General features: G+C 33.5%; 2 protein-coding genes across 2 annotated transcripts; one reads left to right on the top strand and one right to left on the bottom strand.

Moving 5' to 3' along the window:
• Window positions 1–1,537: 1,537 nt before the first annotated feature.
• LOC145575603 (uncharacterized) lies at window positions 1,538–2,719 on the bottom strand. The gene has a single exon (XM_081633444.1). It carries the CDS (start codon window positions 2,717–2,719, stop codon window positions 1,538–1,540), a length of 1,182 nt encoding a protein of 393 aa, XP_081489570.1.
• An 8,299-nt stretch (window positions 2,720–11,018) lies between these two features.
• Window positions 11,019–15,509, top strand: LOC145576753 (dynamin-related protein 5A-like). The gene is made up of 8 exons (XM_081634467.1): window positions 11,019–11,414; window positions 11,857–12,048; window positions 12,152–12,358; window positions 12,606–13,034; window positions 13,263–13,490; window positions 13,579–13,774; window positions 14,237–14,891; window positions 15,023–15,509. Exons 1-8 carry the CDS (start codon window positions 11,028–11,030, stop codon window positions 15,207–15,209), a joined length of 2,481 nt encoding a protein of 826 aa, XP_081490593.1. The 5' UTR covers window positions 11,019–11,027; the 3' UTR covers window positions 15,210–15,509.
• Window positions 15,510–26,495: the final 10,986 nt, after the last annotated feature.

The raw sequence follows: 26,495 nt of genomic DNA, 5'->3' as shown, positions 1-26,495 counted from the left end.
TTAGCATAGACAATTTTTGTTAAAAATAAATTTTGAGAAGTAAAAATGGGAAAATAGCACATATTTTTAATTACTTTCTCTCGTTCATGATTGTAACAACATGCCCCAACTACAATGATAAAAATAAGTGATTTCACACCCCCAATCATTTATTTTGGCACTTTACCCTGTATATGAGCACATTTTTTTGTGCTTCACATACATAGAAAAAAAGTATGTAAAAAACACTCCAACATTATTCTTTTCCTGATTTCATCTATCTTTATGTCTTGGGTTTTTCTACTTCAATTAAGTTGTCATTAGTACAACAGACTGCATAAGACCAATCTTTTACACATTATTTCAGAAAGACAAAACCGTTTCCTTAGACCTTAAGCCGCAACACTTTTTTTGCACAAAAAAGGTTTCCTGACATGCCTTTTTTAACTTAGCAGATGTTCAGACATAAACTTAGCTTTTCTTAATTATGTTTATTTTCATAAATTAAGTGCTAATTATACTATAATGTTGTCCTGCAATCACTATCAATGTGTATGGTTACCATATCTTTGTTCTCACCGAAATTTTATTCTTTTACCTAAAGAACATTGCTTTGACATTTGACTCTTTCTGTGGACTGTGACGAAACATCATACAGTACATGTTTTCGCGTTTAGTCAATTTACCTGCTGTCATATGATTTAATAGTCATGTTTACTGAGTCTTATTGTTTAATGTTTGGAAATACTATCAATAAACCTGAATTTGTGATGCTTTGTTATCGGTTTTACAACAATGATAATATATCGAGTGATGGAGAGAATATGAAAATGATCCAATCAATACCTGGTTTTGAGTAAATTATGTCGTTTATACTTTGATATAAGGTGTATGGGTAATGTGTATTAAATTTACGCATGAGTTTGCTTAAATTTTTTAAATGTCCTTTAAATATTCGTCTTAAAGTCAATAGATATAATTATATCAACACTTTAATAGAATCCAGCAACCACAAATGTATGATGCAAAATGCAATGATTTCTCAAGTTTGACATGATACATGAGCAAAAAGAGAACAACCAAACCAAACAAAATATTGACACATCCTAACTAGTAAGCCCACTACTTTTTTGCAAATAATTTCTAGCATGCTAGTAGCAAAAGTTTGACCAAGTTAAGTGTTATTTTCAGTTGTGCAACACAATAATCACTTACAATTATACGAATGTAGGAATATGTAATCGAAACCTCGCATCTATCAGATATTGTCTATATCATTATCCTTTGCGACTCTCTTGTCTTCTATAGAACCAATAAGATACAGAATGCGGAAAGCAAAGAGTCCTATTCACAAGCTAGAAAGAAAAAGGAGGATTTAATAACACATATCCCCTTTGATTGTTGGTGTAAAATTAGCATTTTCTTCACCTAATATAAAGTAACAAGATCTCAATTTCTTCCAAATCAACTTAAAATAGGAACAATACTAAAGAAAGATATTAAAAAAAAAAACTAGGAACATAATTAAAGGATGTATCAAGAACACATTGATTATTTCCTATGAATTGAAAGGACCATGATCATCAAATTTGCCAGAATTATCAGTCTGATGCCTGAAAAACCATTTCCAAACTTTGTAACTCTTTCTGCATTTCCTCAATTCTCTTTCACTAACACTACTAACTCTACATGACCCTCCACCATTTCTGAACATCTCATGCCCCAATCCATCACCACCGCCGCCGCCTCGAAACCCGAACTCCTTAGTTGATAACCCAAGCCCACTCCTCCTCAGAGCAGCAAGATCAGGTGGCATTTTCGAGCTTTCTGATGACATATCATGCAGTTTTAAATCAATGAAAGCATGATCTTCACTATTAACAAATTCACTCTCTTTCAATGAGAAAATATTACTCTTGTTTGTACCAACAAAATTAGAAGCATCACAATAATCAAAGTTGCTAATTCTTGCTTCAGATTCACTAAAGCAGCTTCTTTTAGCTGAATCTAGAACAAAATTTCCTGTACTTACACTTGAAGCTCTTGCAGCAGATGATGAAACTGCAAAACCTCCATTTTCTTGATCAGTATCATAGAATCCCCTGAAACTGCAAAGTGATCTTGATCTTGAAACCCCATTACACTCATAATTTTCTTCATTATTATGACTACTCTGATTATTGTTGTTGCTGATATTCTGACTGTTTTTATCTCTCTTTTTTCTGAACAATCTTCCAATCTTCCAAAACTTACCAGTTTCTGATCTTGACCCATGATTGTTACTATGATTATTATTGACAGCAGTAGTAGAAATGCTATTGCTTCTTCTAAAATGGGAGAAATCATCATTGTTATGAGCTGATCTTCGTTCAATCCTCGACCTCGAACTTGAGATCTCATCACCAGTCTTGTCATTCTCTAGTAAGAATGAGATTCTTCCGACATCGGCCGCGGTGGTGTTGGAGGAGGAGGAGGTATCATAGTTAGTGTAGAACTTATTATTAGTGTTAAAAGAGCAAGAACAATAGGAAGAAAGCCTCTGTTCACCACACTGAGGGCAGACTAACTGAGCAAGTCTATCAGTAAGACAGTAAGCACAAATCCCACCTGAAGAAGAAGCTGAATTTGGGTGTTTTTTGCAGGGAAATTCAGGGAAATAATTATCACCAACAAAATTATAATCTCCTCCATTATTAATATTATTATATGCTTCAACCTCTCTTTTTCCTCTGTCTCTCATGACTTTTGGGGGGTGAAATTCTTGTGATTTAACTTCTGGGGTTGTGAAATAATTGCAGAATTGAGGTATTTAATGAAGAAATTGAAGTGGGTTGATGAGTTTTTGGCAAATTTTTGAAAAAAAAGTAGGGAATTTGGGGGTGTATTTTGAGGTGGAAAAAGAAGGAAATATGAAAGTGATTGTAGAATGAAAGAATGAGCTTTAAGAGGGAAAAGTAAAGAGAGAGAATGGCGTTAGCTTTACGTTAAGTGAGAGTGATGAGGTCTGCAGGTATTATTGTTGTCATGGAAATTGAGTGAAGGAATGAAAGTATAATCAATTTCTATACTGCATGCTCTGCTATTATTTACCCTACTTGGCTGCCCCTCTTAAAAGAAAATAGAAATTTACCCATGTTTGGTGTGTAAGATAAAAAAAATGACTTTTCTTTTCTGAATTTAGTTGTCACACATGTTTGTCACTAAGTTTTTTACGCTGTGTTTAAAGAGCCACAAGTACGGATAATGAAAGTCGATATCATGATCTCTTAAAATCAGGAAAAAAGCTTTAACCACTAAACGAGAAAAATTATATTATGAAGTATGGTACTTCATTTGTCCCAAAATAATTGACACGTTAAACTTTTTTTTAACTGTTCATATATTTACTTTGATCATAGATTTTTCGTGAGGTATCATATTTTATCTTGAGATATGTGGTTAAATAGATGATAATTTAAAGTCTTATAATATCAATTTTTTCATATTATTTTATTAAAATTTAATTTTACACTCCTATATATTTAAGGTTAAACTTTTGCATTGACATGTATGTCAAGTTTGGTTGTGTAAATTATTCTAGAACTCAAGGAGTAAACTTTAAAGAATCTCTATTTTGTATTTGGATATACCTAGAGTCGGGTGTACTTAAAATTATACAAGAATATAAGTTAATCAAATGTATTTATATGTTCTCATCCAAATGATCAGATGAGATACATAATAGCCTTTTTCATATACAAGTAGTTTTCAAGTGTACTGGAAAATAACTAAGAATGTACTAGTATAAGATTAAATTGAGGCGGAGCGTGGATGAAAGGGTAAAAAAAAAAAAAAAGGGTATAGGGTATAGTAGTGATGTTGAGCAGCATGGACCATTGTCTCATGTAATGCCTTTTTGGCATTCTTTTTCCACGCACTCCTTTTAAGAACAATCAAAACTACGAGTAGTACCTGTGCTGTCCACTTTCTATATTTGTTTTACGAATAGTAATAATAATGCACAAATTTTTTTAAAAAATTATGGCCCCTTCTACTCATATCATATGAGCTTTCCTTTTTTGTTCTTTTTCCTTCTTCTATGGTTTTCCTCCTTTTGCTTTATGGCAGAATCAAACCCTTTAACACATTCTATTCCATTCTTCTAGAGAAAACCAAGGTTACTGGAAGGTTTTTTATTTCAGAAATTATAAAACTTGTCAGATGGTGGTTCGATTTGTCTAAACGAGCATGTATATGTTAGATCAACTGGTAAGGGAGTTGTTTCAGTTTAACTAGAGGTGTCGAGTTTCAAATCTAAGAGTGCAGCAGAATTGATAGGGTTTGTATAGTATATCCCATGTTTAAGGTTTGTTTTAGCTTTAAGAAATTTCCATAGTATTTTTCAAAAAAAAAAAAGAAAAGAAATTTCCATAGTAGCATAGGCATTAACAGCTCACTTATCCTTCTGATGCAAATATTTCTGAAGTAGAAAATTTTATTTATGCTTTCAAAAAAAAGAAAAAAAAAAAGAAAATTTTATTTATTTTTTTTAATAAAAAAGATTACTATAGAATAATATATATGGTGTTGTATTTAAAGTAGAATTTTGTAATATCAAGTGGTATTCAAATAATAATCAAATGTATTGTTGGAAAATGTATGTGTATGTGTGTGTGTGTTTTTTTTTTTTTTTTTTTTTTTTTTTTTTTTTTTTTTTTTGTATTAGCATAATCATAATCATAATCTAAGATGAGTTTTCTTAGACTTGTTTAGTCATTAAGTTGCTTTTTATGCAAAATAAATTTCATAAATGAAATCTTTGTATAGTATACATTTCAGTACAGTAATATTCATGGACTAATATGGTGTAATGTTATGGATTACTTAATTAATGGTGATCTTGCATAATATTTGTGCTTGGAGCTTCATCAGATTGTATTGATAATCGTATGTTTCTTGTTCATAAAATAAAATTGATTAAGTGGACCTGCCATTACATGATGAACAATTCTAGTTTAAGGTGTTGTTAAGCATGTTTGAACATAATTATATTATATGAATTATATAAGCTTAAGCTTCACAAGTGAACCCTTTGAAATTTGTCAAACTACAAATCCTAATTTCCAATCATGTACATATATATGGAATTGAGAGAACGTTTTGAGTGTAAATAATAAAGTTAAGATCACGTTTATGAGTTCGAGTTTGAATTAAGTAAGACTAACTTAGAATGAGACTATGAGAGCATAAGACTAATTAAGAGATAAAGGGTGTTGTATTACTTGATATCAATAAAGAATGTGTGGGTTAAAAGTGTGTGCATAGTTCTTACTACTTTATATGTTATTAATTGCTGTTGACAAACATGATGATCTAAAAGGTCAAATTTATTGAAGTTGGTATGTATTTGAACAAAGAGATATGGTGATATGGATTACATTGATGGAGGTGGAGTGCAATCTGTTGACAAGATATCAAGGAGAAAGAGTGATGATATAGAATTTGGACTTTTTTTTTTCTTAGGAAAGTTCAACAATAAGTGGATTTGTGGCTATGTATTACAGAGTACGGAGTGATATTTTCGTGCTTTTCGCATTGTTTATCTTATTTGATTCGAAGTTTTTAAAGATTGTCTTTTTCTTTTATTTAAAATGGATGTGTATTTGATTATATATATCATTTATTAACTAGTCTTACTCTAACTATGAGTGTTATACATTGAGAAGACTGTCATCATATCATCTTCGGCGTAAAAAGAACTAATTTTGGTTGATTTAGAGGTACTTAAGCTTATTATTATGCTCTACTATATTACTAATGTCAAAGTACTAGCAAATCAAATACGGTTTACTATGAAACAAGCCAATTCGACCAACGTAACTTTTATTGTAGAGAAGGAAAAAAAAAAAAAAAAAAAGAGAGAAATTTCGCTGCCTTATCTTCTAGTCTAGTCCAATTCAAGTATGGTTCAAGATCAGAAATTTACCAATCTAGTCTTTTATCCTAGTCTAAATTGGTTTGGTCTTAGCTAGATCAACGAACCCTAAACAATAATCATTACTAATAATTAGGCTTCTAATTCGGAGAATAAAATCATCTCTCCTTACAACCAACCTCTCATAGTAAGTTTCGTACATGCATATGAGACATACTAGTTACTCCGTATTATACTTCCAAAACTTTCTCTTGATATATTATGAGATTTATGATGATTTCAACTTATGTGTTAAATCTTTCATTCATTATTACTTACGTCAATTGGATCGCCATAAACCAAGCAAAGCATGGTGGAGTTGACGACCTCGTGCTTTGAGGTACGGATTCGAGTCCCATCAACTACATTTGCTTGAGAGTAGGGGGATTCCCTTACCTTTCCTCGTTACTCTCAAGTTTTGACCTGTGGATCTGGATTGACTTAACTTGTGAGAGTTATTTCTTCAATAAGGTCCAACATCTTACCTTTTAAAAAAAGTGGGATCACATAAAAATGTTATCGCATAAAACTCTCTTCAATCCTAGAGTAGCAATTGATTTAGGATATAGGGAATACTATTTTTTTGGTGCAAACCCTAATTAATGCCGCTACTAATCTAAGCTACTAATGCAATAATGGCATAGTCACCCCACTAATCACATTGGATGAAACAGCGACCTATGACATTGAGCCCCGACCTTAACCTTAAGCTATATATATGCTCATCTATTGCATGCCTTGCATTAAGAAGCAACCTTTTAATTAGTTGCTGCTATTCTAGTTACATTTTGGCGTGTCGTGGTGAAACTTATAAAGTGCTCCCCTATGCTGTCTTGTCTCTTTCTAGACAAACTATATAACTCTTCACTATTTACCTCATCACTTGCTCACTCAAGTTGATACTTCCTCCATAATACAATTAAACTTTAAAACCATACATTATAATGCGTTAGAACCAAATACAATTAAATTTAGGCTTTTGGCTTTTATACGTGGTCAAACAGCAAAATATATACAGTATTTGATTATTTGGTTTTTTTGTTGGTTAAAAAGCTAGCTTTTTCGCCAAAAGCTAGTAATATTAGCTTTTTTGTGTTGGTCGTTGGCCTTTTAGATTACACTTTCACTTCTATCCCAATAACCAATAACCAAGTTTACCAAACATATATATTTTCTCCGTTTCTTTATAATTGCAACACACTCTATATCACAATATTTAAGAAAAGTAGTGGACCTCATATGATATAATACACTCAAAATGGGATTAAGAGATTGTTAAGGGTCTGTTCACTTCAGCTTAATTTCAGTTCAGTTCAGTTCAGCTCCTAATTTCCTTCTCTCATAAAATATTCATTTCAGCTCAGCTCAGTTCAATTCAGTTCAACTCCAATCAGTTTAGTTCAGTTTTGTTCAGCTCAAATCAGTTAAGTTCAGCTCAGTTTAGTTCAACTCAGTTCAGTAAATGTGAACAGGCCCTAAGAGTATAATCAAGTGGGCCATGAACTTTAAATAAAGGTAATAATGTTTCTATCTTGCCCTATTGTTTATATGCTCTTATATTGCTCATATAGTGAACAACTTTCACCATAAAACCCTCCTTTTGTAGTGTGTTGTAATTATTATGACATTTTCATTTTAAAAAAGTATTGCAACTATAAAGAAAATCAATTGCTAAACAAGCCCAAGGTGTTCTTCAGTTCAATAATACTGTATTCCACTTATTTTAAAAATATACAGTATAATAAGTTCACTTGAATTGAAGACTAAAGAATAACAAGTTTAGATAATAGCTTATCAAGCTCAGTTTATGTTGAAGTGCGTGTAAACTTTTTAAATCATACAAGGATCCCACATTAAGAAATTAAAGAAGAGAAAGTTAACACTTTATAATGGTAATCAAGTGGTTATTCCTCCTATTGGCTACTGTCATAAAAGTATGATTTTGAAATGCAATCACCTTGGATTTGTAAAGTGGTGTCTCTCTCTTGATTGTTGGTACGGCCCAAACCCGTCTTAACAGTTTCTTTTAAAACAAAATTTAAACGTTTATGTTGGGAACAAGCTATACCAATTTCTTTAGTTTTGGTACTCATCAATCATCATAATATCAAACCATGGTACTCAATAATAAGGAAAATAACAAAAACAAATGAGCAATTTGCCTTTGTTTAATTTATTCTTACTTTTAAGACATGCTCATGGTGTTGGTCCGTTAGATTTGAATTGTTATTGAGTTATAATTATTGAAGTGATCCATCGACATTCAATATCATAGTCCAATTTTTCATTTCCAAAATGTTAAAGTTTTCGTCACTTTTTGCCAACTATTTACTCTATTAGTGGTACTCTTATCCTACCCTACTACTGTAATACGAGTAAAAGTTATTAAATGTAAGCACCTTTTATTTTCACCACTCTTGTAATAATTTGAACACTTTCTTTTTGTTATGGTTGTAACTTGTATCTATTATTATTATTATTATTATTATTATTATTATTATTATTATTATTATTATTATTATTATTATTATTATTATTATTATTATTATATAAATTTAATTTAATTATAATGCGTAAAAAAAATGTTTGGTTTGTCTTCGTTAGTGTTAACCATAATATTACTACATAACTTCTCATGCAAAATATCATGATAAAATGTAATAAATACAATAATCTACAATACACCAACAAAAATAAATGCAATTGTTGTCAAAAGTGAGATTGTAAATTATACGTAGATGTTTGTCAGTCAAAACTAATTTTATTATATTTGTTAGGATCAACTATCCAAAGTGTAGATGTATTATTCCATGAGCTTAAAAACAATAGTACATAAACCCTTGGATAATTTATCCAAAAAAAAGAATAACATAAATTAATTCCTAAAATACTCCATAGTTTTATTTTATTTTATTTTTTGTTTTTTTTTTTTAAAAATTCTTCAAAGAGTTTAAAAATCATTGCATTATATACTTTTCTTTCTTCAACCATCTTTATTTGTCCCATTTAGAATTTTGATTTGAATAATGATAAATTACTTTGACAATTATTTTAATTAAAATTGTTCTTAATACATACAGAGTATAATAAAAGAAAAATATAATTGATCATGTTAGTTTTGTAAGAATATCCAAATGGGCTAATAACAAGTAATTCAATATTAGAGTCAAATGATGAAATAACTACCGAGTATAAAATATAAATAATAAAATAAATAAAAATAATAAATATTTCCTCTATTTTTTATTTGCAACACATCTTTTAGGCATGTAGTTTTTCAGATGATTAATGAAAGTAAACAAGCGATTCTATCGAAAAAAATTTAACACAAGGATTAGAGTAAGGTTAAGTATTATGTGTAAAAATTATTATTCCGTTTGACATAATCTCAACCTCAAAGTGCGTGTTATAAAGCTTTGTTACAAGTAAATAAAAACGGAGAAAATAAATGCTGGTAAAAAAAGTTTAATGTCCTTGGATACTATAGCTACAGAGCTATAGTAGGTATGTGGTATGTAGCATCTGATAAGCACGTTAATGTCCTTTGATATAATGGGTGGATCCGCACGCCCCCATAACAACGCATGATCCGATGCACCCCTCACTATCATCATTCTAATTGTTGCATTTCAACAGTTGACTAAGCTAACACATTTACACAAGGCCCATATTATACTTGGGAGGATGGAACGTGTACATTTGCCATTTGGGGACATCAACCGATCAACAGGAAGTCAATGGCATAGACCATGGCAAAATAAACCGAGACAAAACTGATTCATGATTGATTCTTCAATTTGAAATAATTGAATTGTTTTTCAGGTCTGTTCTCATTGACTGAAATGAGCTGAGCTGAACTGAACTGAACTTATTAAAACTGAATGAACTGAATATTTTCTAAGAGAAGGAAATTAGGAGCTGAACTGAACTGAACTGAACTTATTAGAGCTGAACTGAACTGAAAATAATCTGATGAGAACGGGGCCTAATTCAAGATAACTTAGCTAAGTGGAATAGGAGTAGTAGTCTCTGGTTATAGCCAAAAGGTAGAATTATCATAAAAAGTCTATTTGTAAAAATGATTAACTAAATGAAGCCGAACTACATGAAACTAAACTGAACTAAGCTTAATGAAGTTTAATTTAACTAAAATGAATTGTTTTACTCATGTTGTTTACCTATATAGTGATATGAAATGTATTTACAGTATACAAAGAGTTATTAAATCAATGATATATTGATATGAGGGAATGTCATAAAAAGGATGACTATAATAGTTATAATTATTGGAAAAAAAAAAGCTAAAATTGTTGATAATCTAATCAAGTTATAGTCTTAAGTCTTTAATACCATGATTTGAACTTGACCTAAATCCGAAACCCATTCAATCCAAATTATATTTGAATTTAAGACTATGCTAATTTGTATTGAGGTTGCTTCGATCCAAACTTGACCCAAACACAAGGTTCATCCGAATTGAATTTACCCATACCAGAATATCACATGATTCAACCTTAAACCATACTCGAAGGCTTATCTAATCCAAATTTGATTCCAACTCTTAGTATTCTGGTTAGAAACTAACCCAACGTAATACTCACATGATTTCAACTTGACTCAAACATAAAATAAATCAATGAAAACTCGTCATAACATGAAATTACTCAAATTAAAGCTCGAATTTTACCAAAATAAAAAATGACTCGAACTGAATTCAATCTATAAATTACTGTATCTTCTACTAGAATTAAAGTGACCAGAACTAATCCAATTCAAATTTTAATGACGGGCTCACCAATAACACACATCACGGAATACTCGAATTCGATACGACCAATACATCCATAATCAATCCAAACCCGAACCACACACTCGATTTGATAACTCGTGTGTTGTGTCTAGTAATCTCAACGAGTTTACGTTGTGTATCATCGAACAAGTGAGCCCAGATTACTACCAAACAAAAAGCCCACATTAATCCATCTCTCTCTTCTTCCCTCCTCCGCTCCAACGGCTTCCTTTCCATATTCAAATTCAAATTCCTCCCACTTCTCAACTTCACTCTTTCCCCCCATTTTCTCTCTCCTCTTCAACAATGGCGACTCCAAGTACATTCCTCAATACCCCCACTAAAACCCCATCAAAAACTGCATCATCTAAAAGACACCACCACCAAATCGCCCAAACCCAAAACCCTAACTCTAACCCTAACCCTAATTCCTCAATGTCATCTTCCAGTGAATTCAAATCAAGATTCGAAGCATACAATCGATTACAAGCTGCTGCTGTTGCTTTCGGCGAAAAGCTTCCGATACCTGAAATTGTTGCAATTGGTGGACAATCTGATGGCAAGAGTTCTCTCCTTGAAGCACTTCTTGGGTTTCGGTTTAATGTTCGTGAAGTTGAAATGGGTACTCGTAGACCTTTGATTCTTCAAATGGTTCATGATTCTACCGCTTTAGAGCCTCGGTGTCGCTTTCAAGTTCGTATTCTTCTTCTTTAATTTCACATTTTCGACATTTTTGTTCCTTTGATTTTGCTTCTAGGTTTTATATGACTAAATCAATCAAATTTAGCAATTTTTCCTGGATTTTTGCTCAGATTTTACCCTTTTTTATTCATGAAGTTGTAAATTTGGAAACAAGATCGTCTCGATCCTTTAATTATAAAGCGATATGCATGATGAAATTTTTAATTTTTGTGGAGTGGGTTATTTTTGTAGCATTTGAAATGATTAATTTTTTGCCATTTTCGTAATAATTCTAATTGCAGTCATTTATTAAAACTATAGCTTAATGTTGTATGAGAAAATAAAAAACATAGGTTAGATTGTTGGGTATTAGTAATTAAGTTATTCATGACATTGGTTGTCATTTTTTTTTTTTTTTTTTTAATTGAACTGTGGTTTGCAATTGCTATAACAGGATGAGGATTCTGAAGTATATGGTAGTTCGATTTCGTTGGCATCTACTATTGCCGATACAATTAAATCGCGTACTGAGGCGCTGTTGAAGAAGACTGATACAGCAGTTTCTTCAAAGCCAATTGTTATGAGAGCTGAATATGCTTACTGCCCAAATTTAACTATCATTGATACCCCGGGTTTCGTTTTAAAGGTAGATTTTTTGTTTGCAGTGATATGATGCCAATGCCAAAACATTTTCTGTATGTTATTGTTGTTGTGAGATGGAGATGACAGATTAGAATTTTGTTTGACAGGCTAAAAAAGGGGAGCCAGACAGTACACCTGATGAAATTTTATCAATGGTGAAGTCATTAGCAAGTCCACCCCATCGAATTCTCTTGTTCCTTCAGCAGAGTAGTGTTGAATGGTGCTCGTCGTTGTGGCTGGATGCTATTCGTGACATTGATCCAACTTTTAGACGGACAATAATCGTTGTCTCGAAATTTGATAATCGGCTTAAGGTATGGATTCTGGATTTTAATGTGCTTGCATGTCCTTCATAAAAGATTGGAAACGTATGAGCTACATAGTGTTGGACCTGTTGATATAACAGTATTTTCGCTTTTGTATTGGTTTGAATGAAAAACAATTGCTAGTTAGTCACTATTGTGAAATGTGACAGAAGTGGAGAGTGATCAACATTTCATCCTTAACTAAGATATCTTCTCAATGATGTAATAGTTTGACTAACAGGCCTCATGTCTTTAGGAATTTGGTGACCGTTGGGAGGTTGATCGGTATCTGAGTGCAAGTGGTTACCTAGGAGAAAATATTCGGCCTTTTTATGTGGCCCTTCCCAAGGAGAGAAATACAATTACTAATGATGAGTTTCGACGTCAAATATCTCAAGTTGATACAGAAGTTCTGCGTCATCTGCGTGAAGGTGTTAAGGGAGGTTTTGATGAAGAAAAGTTTCGCCCCTTCATTGGTTTTAGCTCTGTTAGGGAGTTTCTGGAGTCTGAGCTTCAGAAACGTTACAAAGAAGCTGCCCCAGCAACACTAGCATTGCTTGAGCAGCGCTGTGGTGAGGTTACCTCTGAGCTGGCTAATATGGAATCAAAGATACAGGCAACTTCTGATGTTTCTCATCTTCGAAGATCAGCAATGTTACACACAGCTTCCATAAGCACTCATGTGGTGTGTATCTAGCATTCATTAAACTTGCATTATGATATTCTTTATATCCCTTTCTTGGTAAATCCTATTAATAGTTTGAGTTGGTTTCTGAAAACTGAATATTTTACAGTGTTTCAAGTTCTCCTTTCATCCATATAATAATTGAAGATCTTATTCAAAATTAAGGCATGAATCATTTCCCCATCCAAACTTAACTTGAATGGACCTTTTCCCCTTTGATTTTTAAAGGTATCATTGATTGGTGGAGCAGCTGATCCATCTCCAGAGCAATGGGGGAAAACAACTGAGGAGGAGCGTTTGCACAGTGGTACTGGGGGCTGGCCTGGTGTTACTGCCGACATTAAACCCCCAAATTCTACCCTGCGGCTTTACGGAGGGGCTGCTTTTGAACGAGTCATGCATGAGTTTCGCTGTGCTGCATATTCCATTGATTGTCCTCAAGTATCCAGAGAAAAGGTAGTTGTATTATTACAGTAATTTAGTTTGGCTGGTCTGGCAATCTGGCGTCTTCTGATGTATGAATATCACATGTATCCTACAACAGGTGGCCAATATTTTGCTTGCTCATGCTGGCCGTGGCGGGAGTAGAGGTATAACTGAGGCAGCTGCTGAGATTGCACGTACTGCTGCCAGATCATGGCTAGCACCCCTGCTTGACACTGCATGTGATCGACTTGCATTTGTTTTAACGAATCTGTTTGAACTTGCCAATGAGCGAAATCAATGCCAGAACTCAGAATGTAAGAGACCAAACTATGAATCTTTTTTGGGTTCTTTTTGTAGCTTTCCTGGAAAATTGTTTCATGGATTTGATGATGGGTCTTCTTTTCTTGTACAATTCTGTTTTTTAAACAACTTGACATGTGGGTTCTGTTGATTCTATTACTACTGTAGGTTAACTTGGTTCAAAGTCATTTTAATGAAAAAAAAAGTTAGAATACCATAACTTTCCTTCACTGTCTACAACTTAATATCTCTACACTACATCAGTATTTGGAGTTACTGTTAATTGTTTTATATAAGTTAATAGAGGGGAAATACAATGTCTAACTTTCTATATCTAGAACTTAATATATATCATAATGAATTAATGAGATAGCCAAATGCAGTCTATTATATTTAGGACACTAATGTGTTTTTGGAAGGGTATTTGACATGATGATGAGCCATCTAATTGAGCAGGGATTTTGTTGTCTTTTTAGATGGGAAGAAAACAGGAGACATGGATGGCTACGTTGGTTTCCATGCTGCTTTGAGGCAGTCATTCAATAGGTTCATTAAAGATCTTGCTAAACAATGTAAACAGCTAGTTCGACACCACCTTGATTCAGTGACAAGTCCATATTCTCTTGCTTGTTATGAAAGTGATGTCCAAGGTAGCCTTATAACTTCCAGTTACAGACAAGTTTCTCCTGCATCACTTTACCTAGATATGTCAGATGGTGCTCGAGGTTTGCAAAATGAAGCAACGGCAAACCAAGAGAATATACCACCTGAGAAAAATGTGCGGGAAACTACACCAGGCAAAGGTCCAGAAGACAGAGAAGCTCTTCGTGATAATCAAATGACAGTGCCTGAGACCCCTTCACCTGATCAACCATGTGAGTTAGTTTATGGTTTGGTGAAGAAAGAGGCAGGAAATTATATGGAAGTTGGAGCAAGGAAAAGGCATCCTAGAATATTGGGCAACAGAAATAATGCCGGTCTTTATTTTGGAAATGGAGATAATGGTTTTAGATCAGGTTCTGCATATGCTGACATATGCTCTTCGGCTGCTCAGCATTTTGCTCGGATACGTGAGATTCTAGTTGAGAAAAGTGTGACAACTGCACTAAATTCTGGATTTTTAACTCCATGGTAAGTGGCTTTTCTTTTTTTCTTTGTTGACAGGAAGTGGCTTTCTTATACTACATAAATGGCATACTCGTGATAGATGTTTGATGGAATATACTACTAGTATAATCTTAATTGGTTTCTAATCAATGCAGTCAAGAAAGGCTTATGGTATCACTTGGGATGGATTTGTTTGCTGTAAATGATGAAAAATTCATGGAGATGTTTGTTGCACCCGGGGCGATTGATATCCTTCAAAATGAAAGGCAATCTCTTCAGAAACGACAAAAGGTTCTTCAATCTTGCTTGAATGAATTTAAGAGTGTTGCTAGGACACTCTGATCGAGCTACATTTGCACTTGTAAAAAGTTCCTGTATTGCCCTTCAAAAGCAGCTGTTGCATTTCCAACACAAATCAGGTTGATGTTGCTGTTGCTGTTGCTGTTGCAATTGTTAATTGGAGATCAACTGTTATATTTGTTGTACTATTAGTAAAGTTTCAATGCCACTGCTTTGTGGCTGTTCCCTGAGTGATTTACTGCCAGTAAGATTTCAGTGATTTGCTCTTGTATAGAATTAGTATTTTCCCTTGAGAAATTTGTATAACTAACTTTCATTATTGGAAACACTGGATCAATTAGATTATAGAAAAACTTGAGCAAGAACCACTTCATAATTTGATTTTTTTGTAAAGAACTATCTAATTGAAAATTTTATGTGCAGAGTTAACTCTAATTCTAAATTACTTATTTGTTAAAGAGATATTGAAGATACTTAAGATTTTTGGGAGTAATTAGATGGTTTGACCACAAAATCAGCTATTTTTTGCGTTCAATAAATTGATTTGAAACAGCTATTCAACTCGGCTTTTTGAAACAATTGTTTTGAAAATACTTATTGCAATAAGCTCTTTTGGTGTTTGGTAAAACAAATGATTTTACAGAGTTAGTCAAACCATTTAATATAACCAGCTAGTCAAACTAGTTATATCAAATTATCAATCAACTATAAGACATTCTTTGCTGAAAACATATCTTATCAATTGAACCAGACTTGAAAATTTTTCAAACCAAAAACAAAGAATAAATCATATCATAAGACAAAGCAACAAATGGTCTAATATAAAAAACAAACTTGTTTTGTCTAACAAAGAAAAAGATAACAATGTTCAAACTTGAAAATGCCTACATGCAACGTAGGATACAGTCTGCAGTAACTGCAGTTATTCTTCAACAGCAAAATGAAAAAAAGGTTTACATGACTCTCACAAGTCATAACCACAAGTTCATAACCTAGCAAAATAGGTCGATTAACAAAGAAAAGGAAACAATGTTTAAACTTCAAAACGCCTACATGTAATGTAGGATGCAGTCTGCAGTAACTGTAGTTATTCTTCAACAGCAACACGAAAAAGGTTAACATGACTCTCACAAGTCATCATAACCATAAGTCCATAACCTTGCAACATAGACCGATCAATAAGGATAGAGCTCTTTGAAAGGTCGATGCTTAGGAGCAATAACACCATCTTCTTTGTCATCATATTCGTAAAGAGCCACTTTGATTGTAGGAGTTGATCTCAAAGAGTTTGCGAACTCTAAAAACTCAGCAACAGCAAAAGGATGCTGCTCCAGGCAGTACTTCTTTGACGCAAAAACAGCAATGTTCTCCATATTTGGCACCTTTATTAGGAAGAACTTGAGCAACTGTATTTCCCAATCACTGAAGTTGAAGTTGGAGAACTTCACTAGTTTCAGGAAGGATAGTTGTTTATCATGTCGCTCCAATTTGAAATTATCTTTCATTATCAAGTACTGGTTGGTTTGTTGAGAAGAAAAAGTTTTGCATCTGTTCAATGAGATAAAATTGATTATTGTTAATAACATGTGTAAACTAAACATAATGAAATAATGGCTTTAAACCAAATAGTCAAGAATGTACACATTAATAAAAGAGAACATTCGACTATACTACTTATAGATTGTAAAGGATAATAATGATTAAATATACACTCTTTGAAGGTAGTAAGTACTCAGTATAGTGGGTTTGAGTGTAGTAAGTGCTCTGAGGTGGGCTTTGTTCAACATGTTATAATAGATTCATGTTTTGTGAATTGAATTTTCTAGGGTTCAAAATCAAGGAAGGTGGTGGTCGGGATAAGGGGGAAAGGGAGGGTCAGCCGGCGGTGGAGGTAGGTCACCGGAGGTGGGGGGATTTAGGCGGTGGGTCCGATGGAGGAGGGGATTGTTGCTAGGGGAGGGGGAAAGGGAGGAGGAAGGGGAGGGGGAGGGGGAGGGGGTGGGGGTTAGGGCTAGGGTGGTGGATGTTTTTATATATAAATTAAGTCTAATTATTTAGTAATTTGGTGAGCTAGAGGTTAATTAGAAGAAATGGGAGGAAATTACAGCGTAATTAATTAGAGAGTAATTAAGGAAATAGGTTTCCTCTCGTAAAAAAGATAAACGGGGTGTAAAAGCTTTTAAAAGGGTTTTTTCGTAAAATAGTGCTTTTAAAAGTTTTTTCTTATAAATTTTCCCTAAAAAAAAATTAAATGTAGAAACTTTTACTGAATATTATAATATCAAGTGGGTATATCCAAATAATAGATGGTAATTTGCAGCAAGGTTGGTATCAGAGCCTTTTGGTGCAACAGACCACACCGTGGGCCTGCTGCCAATTCAACAAAAATAACGGACACACGCATAACAGGGTTACTATTCACGCGCATAATAGGGTTACTAGTTTTGTCAGGGTTACTTGTATTTTTCAGGGGTTACTTGAATTTTTTTTCAGGGATTATTTGTATGGATTACTTATTCAGGGGTTAATTGTATTTTTCAGGGATTACTTGTATTTTTTTTTCAGGGGTTACTTGTATTTTTTTTAAGGGTTACTTGTATGGATTATTTATTCAGGTGTTACTTGTATGGGTTATCAAGGGTTACTTGTATGAGTTACTTATTCAATAGTTACTTGTATGAGTTACTTATTCAGGGGTTATTTGTATGGGTTATTTCAGGGGTTACTTATATGACTTACTTATTCAAGGGTTACTTGTATGAGTTACTTATTCAAAGCCGGGTTGGTTGTAGGCCCCATACCAAACCAGTAACACCCTATAAGTAACCCCTGACCAAAACCAGTAACACCTTACAAGTAACCCCTGACCAAACCAGTAACACCCTACAAGTAACCCCTAACCAAACGAATCGCACCCTACAAATACTCTACAATTTACTCATATTACTATTGTTGTTTCTATTGCTGAATTTTTGACGAAGAATGTTCGATCGAAGATTTCACGAAGAACACGAGCTCACATTTCTCCGATTCTCATCGATTTCACTACTTCAAATGTTGTTGATGATTTTAAGGTTAATTAATCGCAGTTTTTCACAGTAATTTGGCACCCAATTTCTACAATTTCGGGCTTTAATTACAGCAATTTGGCAAAGAGGAGAGAAAAAATGGGTGGAGTATAGATATGGTTGTTGGTGATGTGTGGTCTGGCTTGGAGAAGAAGCTAAGAAAAGAGGACAGAGAAAATGGGTGGAGTAGAGATATAGTTGTTGATGATATGTGATTTGGCTTGGAGAAGAAACTAAGAAAAGAGGAGAGATAAGACTTGTGGTAGATTAAAAAATAAATAATAAAAAAAATTATGGCTGGCCACACGGTGTGACCACCCACATACCAAAAATAGCCAGTTGGTATAAGTAGGTAGTGAATTTCCGCTTAAGTGGTAATGTTGGTGTAAATTTATGTTGATACCAACTTGAACGGGGATTGATATGAATATATGCCATAACTAATTGATATTAAAACTAAAATTAAATTACTCAAATTAAATTTTCTACAATTTCGGGGATTACGAAACACGAGGTCCTGTGATGTTGTGTTGTTTGCACAACCTGATAGCCGGGCATGGAGATGAATAAGGTGTATAAATTTTTCGTTTGTGATAAGGAATATATCAATTCAACAACTAGCTTACTATCACCAATTCACCATATATGTATATATAAAGCAAAGTCTAAGAGATACTTACATCAATGAAAAGTCTCTCAATAATTGGGCATCTATCAACAAACTCAATAATGTCATATGGATTGCAAATGCTAGTGGCCTTCATAAGCACTTGGAGTTCCTTTACATGAAAGAGACCATGTTTTAGTTCGTTCTTTCCAATTTCAAAGGCTGCAAAAATATCCTAGCATGACAAACAACTCCATCATTAATATAAATAAGATGTAACAAATTAATAAGGTAAAGGGCGGGTTGATTCAATTGAACCTACTTAGTATTAGGCATGGTTAGGTCAATATAAAACATGTCACAACCATATCACAAGCATGACACCACACGACATGAACAACATAACTGTTAATAAGCCATGGATTATTGAAAAGTTAGCAAATGTGTGATATTTGGGATGACATGCGTGTAATTTTATTAAGATGATCCACTTACACGACATGATCTAATGATCTGATTCAATTGGACATAGCAATAGCCTAACACAGTTTTTCCAAAGCATACACTTATAACGGTCGACTGCGGTCTTGCCTAGCTCTAGCAGACTAGCACCACCCTTAATAATTAAGTTTCTAATCGGGGTTAAATTCCAATTTTGTTACCATACAAATGATTTCTTAGACTTATCAATGTAAATTTCTATGAATTAATTAAGATCTCGACTACCTTGCAAATTTTATTTTTTCATGATCTAACAAGTACTTCCTCCATGCTTTTTTAATCTCAATGTTTGAGATATACACTATTCACATACAATCCTTCATTAATCAAGCGTTTTTTGTGATTTATAAGTTAGAAAAGCATAGTCATGTGTTAAGCTGTCAAAAGCTGACTCGAACTGAAAAATCTACCCGAACCTGATTATGATCCAACCTATTTGAACCCGAGAAAATGGTGTCCCAAACCCAATATGACCTAACCTAAAACGAAACCTAGACCTAAGTTAGCCTGAGTACTTGAGACCCGAACCCGAACATAACCCAAACCCGAACTGGAGATGATTTAACATGAATATAACCTGTAACTTATTGACCTAAACTGAACTCGACCTGAACTGAGATTGACCCAAACCTGATTCAACCCGTTGAAGCCAAAATTTAACCCGACATGTTACTAACCCGACCTGAAATCAACCCAACCTGTAACTAACCCAACCCGAATTCAACTCGACTTGTTATAAACTCGACCTAAATTCAATCCGACATGTTCACAACCCATCTCAAACTGAACCTGGCCTGTTATTGACCTAACCCGATTTCAAATGATCACCTTAAATTCATTTACGACCATCTTATTCATATATAGTTATATAGTTGCGTACTCTCTTCTAAATCATTTCTACTAAGAATATGATGTTCGCCGCATAATTAAGAATATAAGAAAATACTATATGAATTTAATGACAATTTGTGTCAATTGTGCGCTTGTGCCAACAGTTACTATGAGAAGTTCAATAGTCAATACGTACTACTCCTTACTTAGATAAATTATTAGTATATGATCATTTCTAAGTGTTAGAATATATCTATCTGAACCCGATCATGACCCGACGACATGTTTGAACACGAGAAAATGGTGACCAGAACAAGATTTGACACAACCTGAAACCAACTCGAGAACCGAGTTAATCTAAGTTTTCGAGATCCGCCCGACATAACCCTACCTGAAAATGACCTGGCCTGAATAAAACCTGCAAATAATTGACCTAAACTGAACCCGACCCGAACCCAAGAATTCCCTTAACCCATTATAAACTGTTGAAACCCGAATTTAACACAACCTGTTATTAATCCAAGCCAAATTCAACCCAACCTGTTATTAACCCGACTCACATTGGTCCGACTAAAATCCGACCCGAATGCCCAAATTGATAGCTTTCTAGACTCATGTGTTGTATTTTAGATTAGTCTCGATTTATAATTTCAAAATATTAAATTTTATAATTTACTAAAGTATAATTTAAGATATTCCTAAACTATTGGGTGTGACAATTCCCACCCAATGTTTCGTGCAGCACGCATATTTATTCCTCCTTTCTCCTTTCTTCATTTTCCTTTTTCTTCTCTCTGAAATTAAGAAAAGTTGCAGAACCTTTCTCTCTCCTCTTTCTTCTTTTATTCTTCCACCTGAAAAACTCCATGTTCATTTCTTTTGCCTGAAAAAATTCCTCCGATTATCACTGATTTGCGCAATTTAGGAAAGAGAAAAAATGGCATGGTGGTTGGAGGTGGTGCCGTAATTGGTGCGATTTGCGGCTGCGTTGTGGACGGTGGTTGGATTGGTGCCGCAATTGTTGGGTAATTTTCATCAAAATTGGTGCAATTTGCGACCTGCATTGTGGACGGTGGTTGAAGGTGGTGTCGTTGTTGGTTGGGCAGTTGGGGAGTGTCATTCACTTTTCATCGAAATTGGTGCGATTTGTGGCTATGTTGTAGACGGTTGGAGGTGGTGCTGCAATTGCTGGGTGATTTTCGGGAAGTGCAGGTCGCATGGGATGCTGGGAATTGATGTGGCGAGGAGGTTGTGACTGATTGGTGGAATTCGCTGCTAAAGATGGAAATATCCAGTGGACTCCGCTCACCCGCTCCACCCGTCTTATTGGATGGGTGAAAAACCCGCCTTAAACGGATGATAGGCGGGTGATGGATTAACAGATGCGGGTGACGGATCGGATTCGGGTGGAAAATTTTCACCCATCACCCGACCCGTTAACCCGATCCATCACCCGAATATTTCAAAAAAGTAATTTTTTTTTCAGATTGGGCTAGGCCTAACTAAAGCTAATGTCCCAATTCCTAATTCAATATTGTAATTTCTAAAAAACCACCACCGCTCTCTGCCTCTCTCTCTCTTCCCTCTTTCCGCGACTCTGCCTCACGGTGGCACCATAGCAACAATGGTAGCAGCAACTCCAGCAAGGAAAACGACGCATTTTTTGTTTACAAATTTGTTTGTTCACTTGTTTAATTAATTAATTTTTTCTTTAATTTTGTTTGTTCACTTGTTTAATTCAATTATATATGTTGTTGAGTTATTGTAATTGTTGTTGCTAATTTCTGGATTTTTCATTCATTCTAAATTAATTCGAATTTGTTGCTTGTTTTTAGGGTTAATTTAATATTTGCTGCCTTTTTTTTAAACGAATTTGCTACCTTTTTTTCATGAATTTGCTACCTTTATCTTTACGAATTTGCTGCCTTATTTTTCACGAAATTAATTCGATTTTAATGCTTGTTTTTAAGGTTATTTTCATGAATTTTCTGCTTGTGTTTAAGGTTCATATGTATATTTGAATTTGCTGCTTTTTTAATTAATTGTTAATGTGAATTTGCTGCTAATTTAGGTATGGGAAATGATGTTTTGGATGGTAATGAATCTGGGTAGGATTCATCAATTCGTCCTTCAACACCTTATGTAATTTGTTTTTTTTTTTTATTCTAAATGCTCACATTTTACATCCGATTATTACCCGAACCATTCGTTTCACCCGTGGATGATGGATGGGTGGATTCGGGTGGATGTTATAGCGAGTGGTAGATGGATCGGGTAGGGTGGATGGATGCGGGTGATGGTCCACCCGCCCCGGACCCGATCTATTTCCATCCCTATTCGCTGCTAGTGGCTGGTTGGGCGGCAGTTGGGGAGCAGCGGTGGTTCGGTGCTGCTCTTGTTGGTTTGGCAGTTGAAGAGTGTGTTGCAGTTGTGACGGTGATTATGGTGGTCGAATTGGGAGATGCATATTATGTTACTTTTTGAATTTATGTTACTTTTTTTTAATCTATTCTTGTATAATATATCTGATTTTTTGTTGAATGAAAGGTTAATTATGTGGATCAGCCAATAAAAGGAATATATCAGCCAATCAATGTCTAATATAAGTCAACATTAGGAACATATGAGACATTAATAAAAACACATTAGCCAACAAAAGGAACATATCAACCAACAAATGAAGCATATCATCCAACAAAAGATACGTATTAGCCGACAAAAGGAACATATCAGCCAACAAATGAAACATATCAACCAACAAAAGGATAAAATCAACAAACAAAAGCAACATATAAGCCAACAAAACAATAAGACAATAAAATGAAACATATAAGCCAACAAAATAAACATATCAGCCAACAAAATAAAGATATAAGTCAACTAAAAAAACATATCAGTCAACTGATGTCTGATAGCAACCAACAAAAATGAACATATCAAATATTTAATAAAACATATCAGCCAACAAAGGAATATACCGATCAATACAAAAAATATATCAGTTAACAAATAAAACATATCGGCCAACAAATAAAACATATCAGCCAAGCCTGCCGCACGTAATTATGCATACGACAGTCCGCACCCAATACCTTCTCTAATATATTTATGACATAGAATATGCATTGTAAGGGTGAAAGTAAAATGGTGCAATTAAAAAAAATGAAAGAAATAAAGTACAAGTTATATGATGCGTACCTCAATTAATGTGCTGGTGATAGTTAGAACTCTAACATGTGCGATGTCCATCATAAGTTTCTTCAATTTTGGCACATTGAGAGCAAGCGACGCACGTCCACAATTGAGCATTACATCTATTAGTTCAAACATTTTTTTTTCTCCAAAAGTCAAATTTCAAGGGGTTCCATCGATGTGGAAATTGCTCATAGTCCGAGCATCTACAAAGACCGAACCAAGTTGATGACAATCGAGTATTTTTAGTACCTTAAAAAATTTTAAGGCACTTGCATCAACCTTAATTTGACGGATTCCATGACATTGTACAATTTCTAAATGTTCTAGGAGAGAACAATTATCAATTATTGTCTTGACAAATGATTGTTTTAGATTGATGTACCTTAGGATTAGAGAGTGCAAAAATTGTAAACCCTTAAACTTGGACGGTAAATTTACCACACAATATGAAATTCTTAGAGTTTGTATAAATTTAATATCAAGAATTTCAAAAGGAATTTGTAAAGGACTTGCATGACCCTTTCCCAATAAAAAATCCAAGTCTACTTCATTAGGCTCTTTATGCAAAACTGTAACAAGCCATAAATTAATCAAATGCTCAATATTGTTTGAATTCAAACATAGCTTAAATGTTTCAATTTTCTCACTACAATGATGCATGATGACACGATCAACAATGTTAACAGGTTGAAATTGATAATATTTTCTTGAAAATAAAAAATCAAAACACAAGTGCTTGGAATTTTGCCATGACTTTTCAAACCTCTTAGCGAGGACTGATGTTTGGCTTGCTTCTTTGATGGGTAAAAAAGATATGATGTGTTCAACAACATCATCATCGAGGGTGATAGATGGATTAGTGTTTTGACCTTGATCTATAACATCACACATGATTTTAAGCTGTTTTTTGGATGGATTCTCTTCATCTTTACTCGAATTGTTTTCCATTGATCAAAATGTGAAAAAGGTGAGGAGAGAAAAATCCCAATTTGTATATGTTTTATGAATATGTAAACTTCTACCACTTTATTTATTCATGTATTCAAAATTATTGTTATCTTATAATAAGGAACAAAATCAACCTTGATTTGTTTCACATTTTAGACCTTTAGAGAAGTGTGAAAACTATTTATTTTGTACCATAAATTCATTTCTTGATAAGGTATAAAATCATTTCTTGATAAGGTATAAAATCATTTTGTCATAAAAGATGGAAAATAAGTTGGACACTCATTTAAGACCTATAGAAGAAGTTACTCCCTCTTATTTATTTATTTATTTTTATTTATTTGTTTAATTATTTATTTATTGACTAATTAATTAATTTTTTATTTATTTATTGTGGTCTCATGCTTTTTTAGCATAGTTTTCAACGCAATATTGGACCGAAGAAATACTTGAGTTTTTCTAGAAACCTAAATTCATTCATTTTCCTTTTCATTAGCCCAAAACTTTTATGTTACCCTTTTCTTTTATTTTTCAAGCCTAATTCATAACTATTTAGCCTACAAATCAATCCGAACTCATTTGGAAGTTTGAGAATGTTTAAAGCACAAAAAACAACCAAGCAAACGGATAATTTCATCGAAAAATGAGTAGTAAAGCATAAAAAAGGAATATTCTCGTATTCCTTGAGTGCGGTTGGTGATCGCGCTAAATTACGTAAGGTTGCAGCGCGACACGCCACTTTATTTTGTCGTGCGTGACGCACATATTCCCGAATAATTTATTTTCGCCATCACTTAACTTTATGATTATTGTGGCCTTTGCAAGGTTACAAGCACCGTTTTCTACTCTCGTACTCTCTTTCTCCTAAGCTTTCATCTTTTCTAATATAATCTTCTACAATTCCTCCTCTAAGTGTTCCCAAAAATTCAAACTTTGTTCGAAACTCTGTCAGCAGTCGACAACGTAAAAGCTGAAAACATGACGATTTAAAATCTAAATATTTTATTGAACTTTCTTTTATTTTAATTTAATTTATTTACTTTGATTAAATATTTTATTGAAGTTTACTAACGTTCTATTATGATGTAGTTGTAAAGGTCCGCAATTAACGTAAGTAGATTTTAATTATTCAATAATTAACACTACAATATTTATTCCTATTAGCATCATATTTAGGATTGATGACAAAGTCTTGTGTACAACGGGTGTAAATTAATTTTATTGTAAAATGGCTAGTTTTTTTTTTTAGCGTAACTTTAACCACTGAAAGAGTCACTATAACTATTTTTATGGTAACTTTAACCACTTAAAGAGTAACTTTTAATTTGTCGTTGATTTAAATTTTATTTTAATGTGTAATTTCTTATAGATACGTGATTACATATATACTATGCAGACTTATATGTTTAATCTAATACATTATAAGTTTTTTGTAAGATAAAATTTATTAATAAAAAAATAATAACTTTTTCAATATAAAGGGTAACTTTAAGTACTTTTAACATAAATTTAACCCATTTTACAATAAATTAACGTACACCCGTTGTACACGTTACAAGACTTTAATTTGTCAGGATTGATTTCAAATATTACTATCATGTTTAGGTGTTATATTAATGATGTTAGTATGCCTAGGGTTCGTTGTATAATAATTTCTTAAATTAGAATCATGATAGGATGCGTTAATTCGTTCTTTAATTATTGTCAAGTTGCTTCCAATATTTTATGTCTGTATATTCTATTTGTTTTTATAAAATTGATTCTGTTAACCTAGAATCAGATGAACTAGAGAGAGAAAGTATGAGAATATAGAGAGAGAAATTGGAAATTAATTTGTGTATTGAATTATGAAAATCAGAGAATTAATTACAAGGGAAGAGAAGCTTATATACAAAGAATCTTCTAACAACCAACTTGCCAGCTAGGATAATTAGTTACAAGTGGGTTGTTATTCTAACAACCCCATATATTATCATCCCCCCCTCAAGCTGGAATAGGTGGAGGATCAGGAACAACTAGTCCAAGCTTGATAGTTAAACTTCTGTGCTGATCAGCACCAAGTGGTTTGGTGAACAAATCAGCTAGTTGATTCTGGGAGCTTACATGCTGAGTAGGTATAAAACCAGATTCAACGTTTTCTCTGACATAATGCGCATCAATCTTGAAGTGCTTAGTCCT

The sequence above is a fragment of the Chenopodium album genome, chromosome 13 (genome assembly GCF_948465745.1).
Source record: "Chenopodium album chromosome 13, dcCheAlbu1.1, whole genome shotgun sequence".
Lineage (NCBI taxonomy): Eukaryota > Viridiplantae > Streptophyta > Magnoliopsida > Caryophyllales > Amaranthaceae > Chenopodium > Chenopodium album.
Note: the sequence above shows the minus strand (reverse complement) of the source record. Positions and strands in the feature narration are given on the sequence as shown.

Excerpts from the sequence above, each read along its gene's own strand:
- LOC145576753 (XM_081634467.1), top strand. The coding sequence starts at position 11,028 with ATGGCGACTCCAAGTACATTCCTCAATACCCCCACTAAAACCCCATCA. Across the intron at positions 13,035-13,262 it reads CTTCCATAAGCACTCATGTG|GTATCATTGATTGGTGGAGC; the intron begins GTGTGTATCTAG and ends TGATTTTTAAAG. Across the intron at positions 13,491-13,578 it reads CTCAAGTATCCAGAGAAAAG|GTGGCCAATATTTTGCTTGC; the intron begins GTAGTTGTATTA and ends ATCCTACAACAG.
- LOC145575603 (XM_081633444.1), bottom strand. The coding sequence starts at position 2,719 with ATGAGAGACAGAGGAAAAAGAGAGGTTGAAGCATATAATAATATTAAT.